Here is a 13,907-nt window from a genome sequence, read left to right on the forward strand (position 1 = left end):
CCAGACAGTGGTACAGACCTGCCCATGACACAGTGCCTCACGACTTGTTTACATAAGATAACAAGTCGTCAATGTATGGTTGAAATGACCCTTGGCCATAAGCCCTTTATGGTGTGGCCACTTGCTAGTGTGTTTCATAGTGTCTGCCACTTTTTGGGGTAAAATTAGAATTGAGACGATCAGAGCGGACTTGTATACCAACTGCAACCTGTCAAAATTCCAAAACCCATTTACAAGCATATTGTCCCCCGCGACCTGTTTTGTAACATGAGTCCATATGAAACACTGCCGGACAGATGCACTCTGGTAATAGTTGTAAAAAAAACAAATATCATAGAAAGAACACACACAGCCACTCACCAGTGACCTGATAAGCTGATTGCTAGCGTCTTTGACAAACACAGAGTTGGAACTTAGCTAGCTAGCAAGTGATTTTGGGCAGTGATAACAGCTTACAGATGATTAAGTTGTATTTTTTTATTTAACCTTTATTTAACTAGGCAAGTCCATTAAGTACAAATCCTTATTTACAATGACAACCTACCAAAAGGCAAAAGGCCTCCTGCAGGGATGGGGGCTGGGATTAAAAAGATTATACAAAAATATATACACTACCGTTCAAAAGTTTGGAGTCACTTAGAAAAAATGTTGTTCATTAAAATAACAGCAAATTGATCAGAAATACAGTGTAGACATTGTTAATGTTGTAAATGACTATTATAGCTGGAAGTGGCTGATTAAAAAAATAATAATAATAATAATTTATGGAATATCCTCATTGGGCCTCTGTACGTGTAACGGATGTGAAATGACTAGCTAGTTAGCGGGTATGCGTTAGTAGCATTTCAATCAGTTACGTCACTTGCTCTGAGACTTAAGTAGTGTTGCCCCTTGCTCTGCAAGGGCCTCGGCTTTTGTGGAGCGATGGGTAACGCTGCTTCGTGGGTGACCGTTGTTGATGTGTGCAGAAGGTCCCAGGTTCGCGCCCGTGTCGGGGCGAGGGGACGACGTAAAGTTATACTGTTACATACGCCTATTTCAGCAACCATCACTCCTGTGTTCCAATGGTACGTTGTGTTAGCTAATCATTTTAAAAGGCTAACTGATCATTAGAAAACCCTTTTGCAATTATGTTAGCACAGCTGAAAACTGTTGTGCTGATTAAAGAAGGAATAAAACTGGCCTTCTTTAGAGGAGTTGAGTATCTGGAGCATCAGCATTTGTGGGTTTGATTACAGGCTCAAAATGGACAGAAACAAAGACCTTTCTTCTGAAACTCGTCAGTCTATTCTTGTTCTGAGAAATGAAGGCTATTCCATATGAAAAATGTATTTTAAGGAAAAATACTATTTTAAGGAATTGACTATTTTGAGGAAGTGGCTATATTGTTGCTATGGAAACTCAGGAAGGACAAACTACAGTACCTACAAGGGTATGATATGCAAACATAACCAGAGATCTGTAATGACGAAATGCTCATGTCTCTCCCCTAACAACGGGAGTCGTTGTCCCAAAGGCGGGAAGGCAGACTACAAGCTTAGGTCCAAAATAAGCCCATAGAAACGTATTGGGCTTATTTTGGACAGATTTTGTCAAGAGAGAAACCTCTTGCTTCACCTTTTTTTCCTCTCTGACATAACACACCCACATCAAACCACACCCCCATGACCCTTGTTTGGCTGCTTGCATTTCTCAATGAGCAATCTTCAAAATTAGGCCAAATCGGGAAGTGCAGTCTCCCTTTAACTTCAGTGTTTGCACTGCATGGGCTGGGTTGGACAAAGAAACAACTGCGCTGCCTCTCAAAACCCATAGAGGACACTGTAAAGAGTTATGGTTTCTTAAAAATGTTCATACTGTAACAACACAGTTTCTCTTGTCCTCAAGTGGCTTTTACAAGCGTGTTAGTTCGGAGTGGATCACATCACTGGACAAGGTTAAGCAGCACTTACAATGCAGAAGAGTTTGAAGTGCCAACAGGGGTCACTGACTAATTCAGAGGTGAGATGATTCGTCCATTGGCCACCCTGGGGATCTCTACAAGAAGCAGCAATGTCATCAAGTATTTTTCTATTAGATAACAGTGGATTCTGAATAGAAAGGGATGTTGGCCACAATGACTTGATCAGACTAAATCTTTGTATCTGAGGTGTTAATAATAAATTAGTGCAGTATTTATGGGTATTTCAACTTTGTCAACCTCTCAAGTTGAGTCTTCAAAGCTTGATTATTTATTGTTATTCATACATCTCCCGGAAACATTATCTTTTTCATCACATCTTGCCATGGGCCGACTGACTATTCAGTTGCAAAAAATATAACTTTGTCTCCCCCACCCACTCCCCCGCCAGCTGGGTAAACACAGCCTGGTGCAGACATCCCTACTAAGAGCTACAGCCTGGCCATTACACCAACTGTAAGAATACTAATGACTACCCTCGACACCAGTTCCTATACACACAAACACAGGGTGGCTGGTAGCCTAGTGGTTAGATCCTAGTAACTGAATGGTCGCTAGTTTGAATCCCCGAGCTGACAAGGTCAAAAATCTGTCCTAATTGCTCCATGGTCACTGTTAATAATTGCAGACCCCAGCTGTGATTCCACTCTCCGAGGGTGTTTCGGGAGAGTTGGAATATGTAAAAAAGCACCATCCAATTTACACATGCAAATGAATACACACTTGTACATGTGTGAAATAGGACAAACAAAAGCACCCACCAAATTATTATTTTTCAAAGTTACTTTCAATAGTTTATTGAAATACATTGTGCAAAATAGATTGATTTTGACACCTACGTCGGACAACAAGAAATTACATAGGTCTCTCAACCCCGTGTTTTTCATAAGGAATCAGTGCATCTTATCAACAACAGAGCACAATATTCCTTATTTTATTTAGGGAGCTTGCATCCATTCATGATGCAATCCAGGCATGCTTAAAGCCACCATGTTATCTTGATGATTATTCTGTCTATGTTCTTCCTTTTGGAAATCATATGCACCCAACCCAACTAAGCGTCAAAGAGCACACAACTCAGTTCCATGGCCTTGGCTGGACTGCTGTTTATCTTCTCTCCATAGCCAAATATAGACAGAGAAACGTAAGCTGTTCGCGCGCCCTGCTGGAGATCACCACGTGGCTTTCTTGTAGTCACCATTCACGTTGCTACGGCGACGATGCAAGCAAGGCTACGGTTGGTTGAGCAGCGATGACGTCATGTGGATATCGGGAATTCCGTATGCACGGAGTGGAAGAAAAGAGGTCCGGAAAAAGTGGTAACACAGCTAGCACGAAACATTCTGTGGGAGATGGCTAATTATTTTAAAGTTGATGTTATAGAAGTGTTGCCTATGTATTTTATTAAGAGAAAAGTAGATGCAACCTTCGAAAGTGGTATCAAACCCAATGACCATACCTCAACCAATATTCATAAACATCAGATTTGAGAGCTGCACCGCTGGGGGACAACTGAGGGCAGACTGCAGACTTGCACATGTAAGTTTCTTACACAGAATAATGTAGATGTTGACAACTTTTTACAATGTTTCACTGGAGATGATGATTGTGAAGGATTTTGGTGATTGTGGTTGTTACAAATGATATACCATTTTCTAATTACATAAGTGCATAATTTTTTCCAGACAAAATTGATTTTGTACTGAATGACCTCTCATTTATTTGGACTTGACATTGCCAGCAAACAGGGCAGTTCGAATGTAGGGTTAACAAAAATGTTTTGTTTGCTTATGCTCCGGTCACATCCTTTTAACGTGGGTCAATTAAAAGTACAGTCTACAATGGAACTTGGGTTAATATTAACCTGCTTTGGCATCATTATATATATTTGTTTTGTTGTCCTTTTATCGTTCGCTAAGTTAATGTTTTTAGTAGACTATTGAGTATATGCACTTACCCATCCTACAGGACTTATTTGACATAAGGAAATTGTATAACGATATTCACTTGATCAACATGTTTGGGCAGTCCAGGTGCTCTTTGCTTGACGGTGCCTGTTTAGGAATTATTTAGGCATGGTTTCTGCTATAGCAGCTGGTTCTGCAAAGTTATCAGCCTGGTGACAAACTTCACATGATGAAGGGGCCACGTGATAAAGGTTGGAAGGGGGGGAATATCACTTTCTCTCGTATGTCAAGTGAAACGTCTCACTTCTCTGCAGTTCTCATGCTACAGACACTGTACACTGACTCTTACAGTGCTACTTTTCAACGCATATACCGATAAGATCTGTCTGAAGTACACAGAACTGTAACTGACTCTTGCAACATGCTACTTTACTGTGTGTGTGTGTGTGTCTGACCCATTGGGTGTAGTAGACCTAAGGCCGCTTTTCCTTGCTAAACTTTATTGGTAGCATGTCTGTGTCAATAAATACGTTCTTAAATAAACCTTTCGTCTTAGTCCACATTGCTGTCCTTTCCCTGGCCAAGGTCGATCTGCAACATACGTACACTGAGTGACCTTATCGTGGAGCTTTGCCATCGAAGGATCACTGACGCTGTGCGAACACACAAGCGGCTCAAATATCCTCCCTCCTCTCAATGTTTCCCAAGCCCTTGAAGCCGCCAGCGGGCGTCTTTAAATAGATAAGCACTTCATATTTGTGGCTGTGGGGGGCACAACTTGAGTGTAACTAGTGTGAAATGGCTAACTAGATAGCGTTAAAGTCGGTGACGTCACTCGGCCTGAGACCTTGAAGTAGTTGTTTCCCTTGCCCTGCAAGGGCCGCAGCTTTTGTGGAGCCATAGGTACCGATGATTCATGGGAGGCTGTTGTTGATGTGTTCAGAAGGTCTCTGGTTCAAGGCTAGTTTATAACATGGAGAGGGCCAGAAGCAATATTGTTACATGAGCAAGGTGCTTTTCAGTCATACCAGGTCTCCACAGGTGAGTCAGCAAAACAAATATATTTCTCTAATAGGGCTCAGAAAATAGGTGATTAGGCAATAGATGGATAGAAAGGGTTCCCACCAAGATTTGATTTAATTTAAAGAGTTAACTGAAATTCATGAATTGAAAATGGCCCATTATTTGCTATGAGGACTTTTCAACTCAAGTGCTTGAAATCACTGCACTCAAACTTGCTGTTAGGTTATTCAGATTGTTTAAGTGTCTCTCCAAAAACCCTAATTCAACTCCAACCCAGGTTTCTCACAGAAAGGGCCAGTTCGAACACTTTTACATGTCAACTAACTTTTGTGTTTGCATTTTCCCCTCTACAGAAGGTCAGCCATGTTCCCCGATGCTCTGGAAGCAGTTGGCAGGGTGGAGGGCTTGCCCTTGAACTCCCCCGCAACCCCAACCTTACCCGACCCCGATGAAGAGGAAGGCCAGAGGGAGGTTGTGCCGTGGACCAGTCCCAGGCGGAGGGCTGGCCGCTATCGTCACAGCCTGCAGATACTGAAGCCCTTCAGGATAACGCACAAGTAAGCACACTCTTTTTAGGCCAAGGGTTCCTAAACTTTTTGGGCCCACGACCCCATTTTGATATCTGAAAATTCTTGCGACCTCCACCATGTGAAAAAATTGTAATTAACAGACAATGTTTATTTTTTTTATTTGGTGCTATGACAGTCAATTGAAAAACATTCTAGCATTATTTCTGACTGTCTTCTCAACTCACCATCACATAAAATATTTTTAATTTTTGGTACTTTTTTACCCCTTTTTCTCCCCCAATTTCGTAATATCCAATTGGTAGTTAGTCTTGTCCCATCGCTGCAACTCCCATACGGACTTGGGAGAGGTGAAGGTCGAGAGCCATGTGTCCTCCGAAACATGACCCTGCCAAGCCGCATTGCTTCTTGACACACCGCTCGCTTAACCTGGAAGACAGTCGAGCCCGGCCCACCACAAGGAGTCGCCAGAGCGCGATGGGACAAGGACTTCCCGGCCGGCCAAACCCTCCCTAACCCGGACGAGTTCCTAGTTGTTTTGAACGCAACCTTAATACTCAGAGGGAGACGGCAGGCTATTCCCTTTGAGTCAGTAACCAAAACTCCTCTAGTGACCCATGAATGCATTCGGTTAAATTTCACTCACCGGAATCGCAACTGAGCCAGAATCACAGTCAAACGGATTGGGAAGTAGGTACCAAAGTGCTCTTCCAAGCATTGGAGGTGAGCAGTCGTCCCTTGTGTGAGACACTTATTGATGCTGTTTTTTGTTAGGAAACATGCACAGCCGAAGGGAAGGGGGCATGGTTCACTTTTGAAAGACTCTGTCCAATAAGAATTATTTCCACTGATTCGGTCACTTGTCTGTAGAATGTTTTTGTATTTCCCCTGCATGCTTGTGTTCACTTCATTCAGTTTCCCTAATATGTCTGTTACGTAGGCAAGGAGACACAACAGTTCCTCTCTCAAAGCAAAAAAATCTTTACAACACTCCCCCTCTAACCACAAAGCCTCAGCGTGAAATAGAACATTGTCATGCTCTGATATCATATCTCCACATAACTTTGCAAACAGGCGTTCGCTCAGTGGATGTGGTAGTTTACAATCGAAGTTACCTGCTGCAGTATACAGCATCTCAGAGTCCTGTGCTCCGCTCTCTTGCCACCAGTTGCTTTTGGTGTATCATACAATGTGTCCATATGGCAGAGGGAGACACATTCATAACTAGAGTGCAGCGGCCTGCCCGCCATACTGTTGTAATAGCATACATTTTTTTAACAGTGTTATATGACAAAGGTATTGATTTGAGTTTGTGCCTCCCCACACATTGTTTTCAATTGCGGACGGTAATATCAAAGTCTCTGCAATAGTGTGTGGTTTCATAGCGTAACAGGCCTAGCCATTCACCTTGGGAATGATTCAAGTGCAACAGTCAAGTGAGGCCTTTTCCCATGATCTAAGGGAGCTCTCTGGTTGAATTTTATCTTTTAGATTTGAATAATTTTCATTTCGATTTTTAAAGGTTAACCACATTACAGTGATTTTGAGATACAAAGACGATATATTTATTTTTGTATATATTTTTCAGAATTTCGGAAATTCTCCCGCGACCCCATTTTCATATCAGGACCCCTAGTTTGGGAACCGCTGTTTTAGAGCCTTTACTAATCGGCAAAAATCCGGCAATGTCAACATGAGACAGTGTGCCCTGCTGAGTTGTGAGTGTATAGGGTAAATGGCTCATCCCAAATGGCACTCAATTCCCTTCATTGTACAGTACTATAGTCCCTGGTCAAAATAAGTGCACTATGAAGGGAATAGGGTCCCATTTGGGACTCAACTATAGTCTTCCTGTTTCAAGCGAGCAGCAGGAGGCCATGATAAGGGAATTGACTTATCCCCCGCTAACAGAGGGCTCTGTGTTTGAACGCACACTGACTGATAAACTGTCCCTGAACTTTTTTCACAGCTCCCCAAGATTTATATGAAGTGCCTGCAAACTGCTGTTCAAACAACGGTGGTTCATGATTCATCTTTCCCCGGTCAAAGTGAAGGCTTAGGGGCTCTTTTCTTTTCTCTCAGGGGCCAGTGTGTTCTCTCTCTCGTTTAATCTCTCTCGCTCTATCTCTCTCCACCTAGCACCCAGATGGTGCCTAGATTTTCACTCAGTCCGTTCTTTTCTGCTCCTGTCTTTCTCGCAGGCACCAGCACCCAGTCGACAACGCTGGCCTCTTCTCCTTCATGACTCTGCACTGGCTCACCCCACTAGCACGGAGAGCCCACAAGACATCCAGCCTCTCCATAGATGACGTATGGGGCCTATCCTGCCACGAGGCTTCTGAATTCAACTGTCAGAGGTGAGGCTATTGTCAAACATCAATCCCCAAGCACCCTATGGTCCATTGACTCTCCATATGTTCAACAGGGTTATTATTTTATATCTTATCAGAAACCCAATTTTTTCCCCTTCAACAAATATTTGATGAATCCCTTTTCTTGCCCCTGTGCGAGTTAAACCAGAAAACAGTAGTGCAGCCAAGCTTTCGCAAGGTAATATCAGTGGACCTCCACATTTGCCGTTTGTGGGATTTCCCAGAGTCACCCTCCACAGAGGTTGATTGCCTGATTTGATGAACATCTTGTCACTTCCAGGAGAGATATGGCGGTTAGGGACGGTGGTATTAATAGCCTAGGATTAGAGATTAGGGTGTTAGAGTTAGCCAGGACTAGCCTCGCTCAGTCTTGCCTACAGAGAGAACAGTTATGTCATTATCCCTCGTCCTCGCCTCAGTGTGGCTGCCAAAACAGCATTTCAAGCAATCCTTTGAGTCTTGTGTCCTCGCCCTTATGGAGGTGAATCTGTCATTCATGAATGAATGAATGAATGAACACAAGAAGGACATTTTAAATGGTGGATCATTTGTGACTCATCTTAAACAACTTCCACATTTTGATCAAGAGCAGAAATTCCTGTCAGCTAGGCTTATAACATGCTATAGGGGACTACATGGGAGAGAGGCATGAGAAGAGCTCGCAGTATGTCCCTGACCTGGGTCCAAACGTGGCCCAGAAAACGGACACAATGATATGCTTGTGCCACGTCTGAGAAAAAGAGGTAGAGTGGAGGGTTTAACTTTGTGTTTACATGGCTAGAACAGTTACGTAACGCAACTACCAAAGAGAGGGATGGGAGAGGAGCCAGAGCGCCCCCTGGGAGAGTTGACACTTGAGTGCCAAAAGAAGGTGCTATTCATGAAACGCTAGCAGACTAGCCCCTAGCTGCATTCAGTCACCACATTTGTTTTCTTAGGCACGTTTTTTTCTAAGGCGAGCCAGTACAAAGTGTTGCTATTAGGCCTACATTTTGCTGCACTGACTTTTTATTTTGTTACTTTCAGTATTATTAAGACAAGTGAAAGGTGTTTTATAGATTTATAGGTGCTTTATGTGCAATTACACTCCATAGTGCACTACAACTAGACTCTTTTCAACATTAGACAGTGGACGGGATTATTTTGCTTGTATACCTTTTACAGCCTTGAAAGGCTTCTCTCTAAGTTAAACTGCTTGGTGTATCGACCATTGATGTCAATTCAAACCAAAAACTCAAATGGATATATATTTACACTAAGCTTTGAATGTTTCCTTTCCTGCAAACCTCTCTCTGCATAGACAGCTTAGTGTAGATATAGTGTTAATTGTAATTTCTCACTCAGCTCGGAGGTAAATGTGAATTCAAGTTTTAATTATCTGCCCAGGGGAGAATGTGCACGGGTTAGTGCACTTTGTATCTCTGTAACGTTTGTAATAAACTCATTAACACATCAATTAGATGTGGCACCTGCTCTATCCTTTTCTTTTTCCAGCCATTAGGAATGATACATTTTGTCAAGCCATTTTTCCCTCTTCATGGGGAATTTACACACCGGTAAAAGAGTGCATTACCACATATTGAACATGCTTGCGTGTAATGCTCACGCGACTATTATCCTACGTGCCATCCATTCTCATCTCCATTGGGCTCGTTGGCCGTTGCTGTGATTAATCTGTCCCACAATGTTAAATTAGTCTATTTAGTGTAAATTACTGTTATGAATAATGCATTTTTCCAAGATAATCATTTTGTCCTCAATGCTAATTTCCATCACCATCTTAATATTAGCTGATCTATCACCTTCATCTGTCTGCAGAGGGCATACTAATTTGGAATGTGTTCAGATCCCTTGACTTTTTCCACATTTTTTTTTACGTTACAGCCTTATTCTAAAATGGATTTTTTTTTAAATATATCCTGATCAATCTACACACAATACCCCATAATGACAAAGCTAAAACAGGTTGAGAAATTTTTGCAGTTGTATAAAAAAAACATGTTTATATACGTTTCCAGACCCTTTGCTATGAGACTTGAAATGAAGCTCATGTGCATCCTGTTTCCATTGATCATCCTTGAGATATTTCTACAACTTGATTGGAGTCTGTCTATATAAGGTCCCGCAGTTGACAGTGCATGTCAGAGCTACAACCAAGCCATGAGGTCGAAGGAATTGTCCGTAGAGCTCCGAGACAAGATTGTGTTGAGGTACAGATCTGGGGAAGGGTACCAAAAAATGTCTGCAGCATTGAAGGTCCCCAAAAACACAGTGGCCATCATTCTTAAATGGAAGACGCTTGGAACCACCAATACTTTTCCTAAAGCTAGCTGCTTGGCCAAACTGAGCAAACGGAGAAGAAGGGCCTTGGTCAGGGAGGTGACCAAGAACCCGGTGGTCACTGATGCTCACCATCCAACCTGACAGAGCTTGAGAGAATCTGCAGAGAACAATGGGAGAAACTCCCAAAATACAGGTGTGCCAAGCTTTTGTAGCGTCATACCCAAGAAGACTTGAATGTAATCCCTGCCAAAGGTGCTTCAACAAAGTACTGAGGAAAGGGTCTGAATACTTATGTAAATTTAATATTTACTTTTTTTAGGGTTTCTAAAAACCTGTTTTTTCTTTGTCGTTATGGGGTATTGTGTGTAGATTGATGAGGGACAAAAATGATTTAGAGGCTGTAACGTAACAAAGTGTGGAAAAAGTTAAGAGGTCTGAATACTTTTCGAATGCACTGTAACTGCCAAAATAAAGGAAACACCAACCTTGTCTCTTAATAGGGCGTTGGGCTACCACAAGCCGCCAAAACCGTTTCAATGTGCCTTGGTAGAGATTCTATAAGTGTCTGGAACTCTATTTGAAGGACGCGACAATTCTTCTTTGAGAAATTCCATCATTTGGTGTTTTGTTGATTGTGATGGGAAACCCTGTCTCAGGTGGTGCTCCAGAATCTCCCATAAGTGTTCAATTGGATTGAGATCTGGGGACTGAGACACACCCTATGCTCCTTTGAGATCCCTCATTCAACATCACTGAGATCTCTTTTAGCGATGGTAGCCAAAAGATTGGGCTACTGAGCATTTAATTTATAATATTTAATTTCTAAACATAGTTCAATAATCATAACCATTGCAAAATAAGTTCCTCACCTTTTCTGGCCATGATGAATTCATATTCCCAAAGTAGCCATACAACAAATTACCATGCGCATCTCTCATTTAATTGGGCCTATTAGATTATAATTATAAGACTGTTGTTATTGCTCTATAGATCTGAAAGGAAGCGCTGTTTATAACATACAGGTGAATTTAACAGGTGAACAGACAGTTGATCTTCTGCATCGAAGTGTTTAGGCTACCACTAAGTAGGCCTACTGTAGGCCGTCATTGTAAATAAGAATGTGTTCTTAACTGACTTGCCTAGTTGAATTGAACCTTCATTTTACAACAGCAAAAAATGACCCCCCCCAAAAAAGTGCTGTTTTCATCAGAGTAGACAATGTTTCAGAATTCGCGGGCAGTGCAGTATATTTAGGTTTGGGAAAAGGTAAATGCACAACGGTATTGAATTCAAACGATCGGTTTACAGGTCCACAACAATTTGCAATAGTTTTTCTCTTTCAAAAATGGTCAGACAGCAAATGTCACTGCAAAAGAAAACATGCAGAGACATTTGATCAAGTTGGCCATGGCTATTTCCTTTAGAAACTGTCTTGGCCTAATTCCAATACTTCCAATGTATACAGCACATAAGCACGTTATTGTCACCATAAAAGGTGAATGATGGATGTTTTTCAGGCAGCGTTATAATGCTCTTTCACGCTCACGCAGTTTTACTATGTGTCTGATTTATATCAGAAGCATGCATCACCCCAAATGGGACCGTCTTGCCTAGTTACATAAATAAAATAAAATGTATGGCGTGCGCCAAGTTTATAAATTGCAATATTTTTTTGTGTGCACAGTCTTTGCAGAAATGGCTAATTATTTAGTGTCAAATTTAGGCAACGGTTATAAATGAGGCCCAGGTGTTTTTGCCATCCCTTGAATAGGAAAAGGTTAGAACTGGGTGAAGGCTAATCAGATCCTATTGCCATGGTCTCAAGTTTCATCTGTCCATCTTAACTCCTCTCCCTCTCTTCCCCCCCATGGTCAGACTGGAGAACCTGTGGTATGATGAGCTGAAACAGAAGGGGAAAGATGGGGCATCACTGTCTCGCGTCTTCTGGAGGTTCTGCCAGACCCGCATGCTGGTTGGAATCTTCTCTCTCCTCATCACCATGGTCACGGGCTTCATTGGGCCTGTAAGTACACTCCAAATCCCTCCTACTTTCTTTGTCTTCTGCTGCAGCCCTCAATCTGCCTGCATACTGGCTCAGAGACTGGGGATGTGTTCACACATAATGCCCTATTCCCTATGTAGTGCTCTACTTCTGACCAAGGCCTGTAGGACTCTAGTCAAAAGTAGTGCATGCTACAGCAGCGGGTCCCCATTGCACCATGGGCCGTTCTCATATAGACAATATTTTCCAGGACTGGCTGTGGGATATCGATTAGGCCTACAAGTTTAGTATAGCTGCTTTTTCATAACATTTTAGTTTAAGTAGGTCTAACGTGATACTGTACACAGGGGGCTTGGAGTATGCAAGTCACCTGTTGCAATAAAGCCACATTTTAGGTAGGACTCATATTTTCTATTGAATGAGGCTTTATTTTATTTATTTTTTGCAGCCTCGGGCTCTGCTATCTTTGCATTATCGTAATCGTCGTTGGGCCTTTTTAATATCCTTTACCCCTTCCGAAGAAGCTCTCCAGCGACGTTGATTTGTTTATATTCGTGTCAGCTAACGTAGCTAGCTAGTACAAAGTCGGCGGGCAACAAAGCTCACGCAGACCGTTATGAACTCGCAGCCAGTGATGCCAATTTAGCAATTTTGTTTCTAGATTTAGCAACTTTTCAGAGTACCCTGGCAACTTTTTTTCCAAACATCACCTAGCAACACATTTAGCTACTTTTAAAAATGTATTTGGAACTTTTAGCAACTTTTGAAAAGTGACTCAAACGCTATAATGCACGTATTTTCCCTCTAAATGACACAAAAATGATTTTCTCTGTCACACCCTCAGTCACAACACACGTGCCTGGCTGCAAAAGTGCATTGTGAGTGACGTCAGCAGCAGGCGCTCAGCTCGTGCACAGACAGCAGCAATTTAAATGAAAACATACCAGAAGATTAGAAAGCTTTAGATGGTGAAACCCATATTAATCCTCCAGATTAACCATTGGTACCACGGTTACACTTTGTCCCTGTGAAATAGGCTGTTTTCCAACTGCCACACTTCGGACTTCATTTCCCCCTCCTACCTAAAATACCCCAAATTAGTACACATTTGTGCTGATATTGAACCACAATGCGAGCGCTTATTACAGCCATATTAAACACAATTTCAGATGAGGAATTCCAAATTTAATTGCCTTTCAACTGAGATATTGAGTGGCTGTATTGTTATCAACACTTCTGGCTGTTTATATGGATGTCATGCTAGGTCTATGTGTGGCATGCTAGCAGCTTTCCTCATTCCACTAATTATCAACTGTATTTACAAGTTACACAATGAATCATTTGTGTCACATTCCTGCCTGGGTGCTATGTAGGCCTACTGTACAGATTTATTTGGCATAGATTGAACTATAGTAGCACTGGTAATCATACTGTAATTACAATTTTGGATGCCTGCACATTTTCAGACCTTGAGTGGTCTGTTGAGATGAGTTCATGACCCCAGTCAGTTATGTACAGTGCATTCAAACTATTCAGACCCCTTGACTTTTTCCACATTTTTTACTTTACAGCCTAATTCTAAAATTGATAACTTATTTTTGGGTGCAAATTTATATAAGTTTTTAGACCCTTTACTCAGTACTTTGTTGAAGCACCTTTGGCAGCGATTACAGCCTCGAGTCTTCTTGGGTATGACTCTACAAGCTTGGCACACCTGTATTTCTCCCATTCTTCTCTGCAGATCCTCTCAAACTCTGTCAGGTTGAATAGGAAACGTCACTGCACAGCTATTTTCAGGTCTCTCCAGAGATGTTTGATTGGGTTCTAGTCCGG

At 42.0% G+C, this 13,907-nt stretch overlaps 1 protein-coding gene across 1 annotated transcript in view; it reads left to right on the top strand.

The window, feature by feature from the left end:
* Positions 1-3,149: 3,149 nt before the first annotated feature.
* wu:fb13g09 (ATP-binding cassette sub-family C member 5) overlaps positions 3,150-13,907 on the top strand; it is a 50,533-nt gene continuing 39,775 nt past the window's right edge. The window contains exons 1-4 of the mRNA XM_055927217.1: positions 3,150-3,499; positions 5,244-5,447; positions 7,619-7,774; positions 11,948-12,095. Coding sequence (XP_055783192.1) covers positions 5,254-5,447; positions 7,619-7,774; positions 11,948-12,095 — 498 coding nt within the window. The 5' untranslated portion in view covers positions 3,150-3,499; positions 5,244-5,253. The remainder of the gene's footprint in view (positions 3,500-5,243; positions 5,448-7,618; positions 7,775-11,947; positions 12,096-13,907) is intronic.

Source organism: Salvelinus fontinalis, chromosome 6 (assembly GCF_029448725.1).
Source record: "Salvelinus fontinalis isolate EN_2023a chromosome 6, ASM2944872v1, whole genome shotgun sequence".
Classification (NCBI taxonomy): domain Eukaryota; kingdom Metazoa; phylum Chordata; class Actinopteri; order Salmoniformes; family Salmonidae; genus Salvelinus; species Salvelinus fontinalis.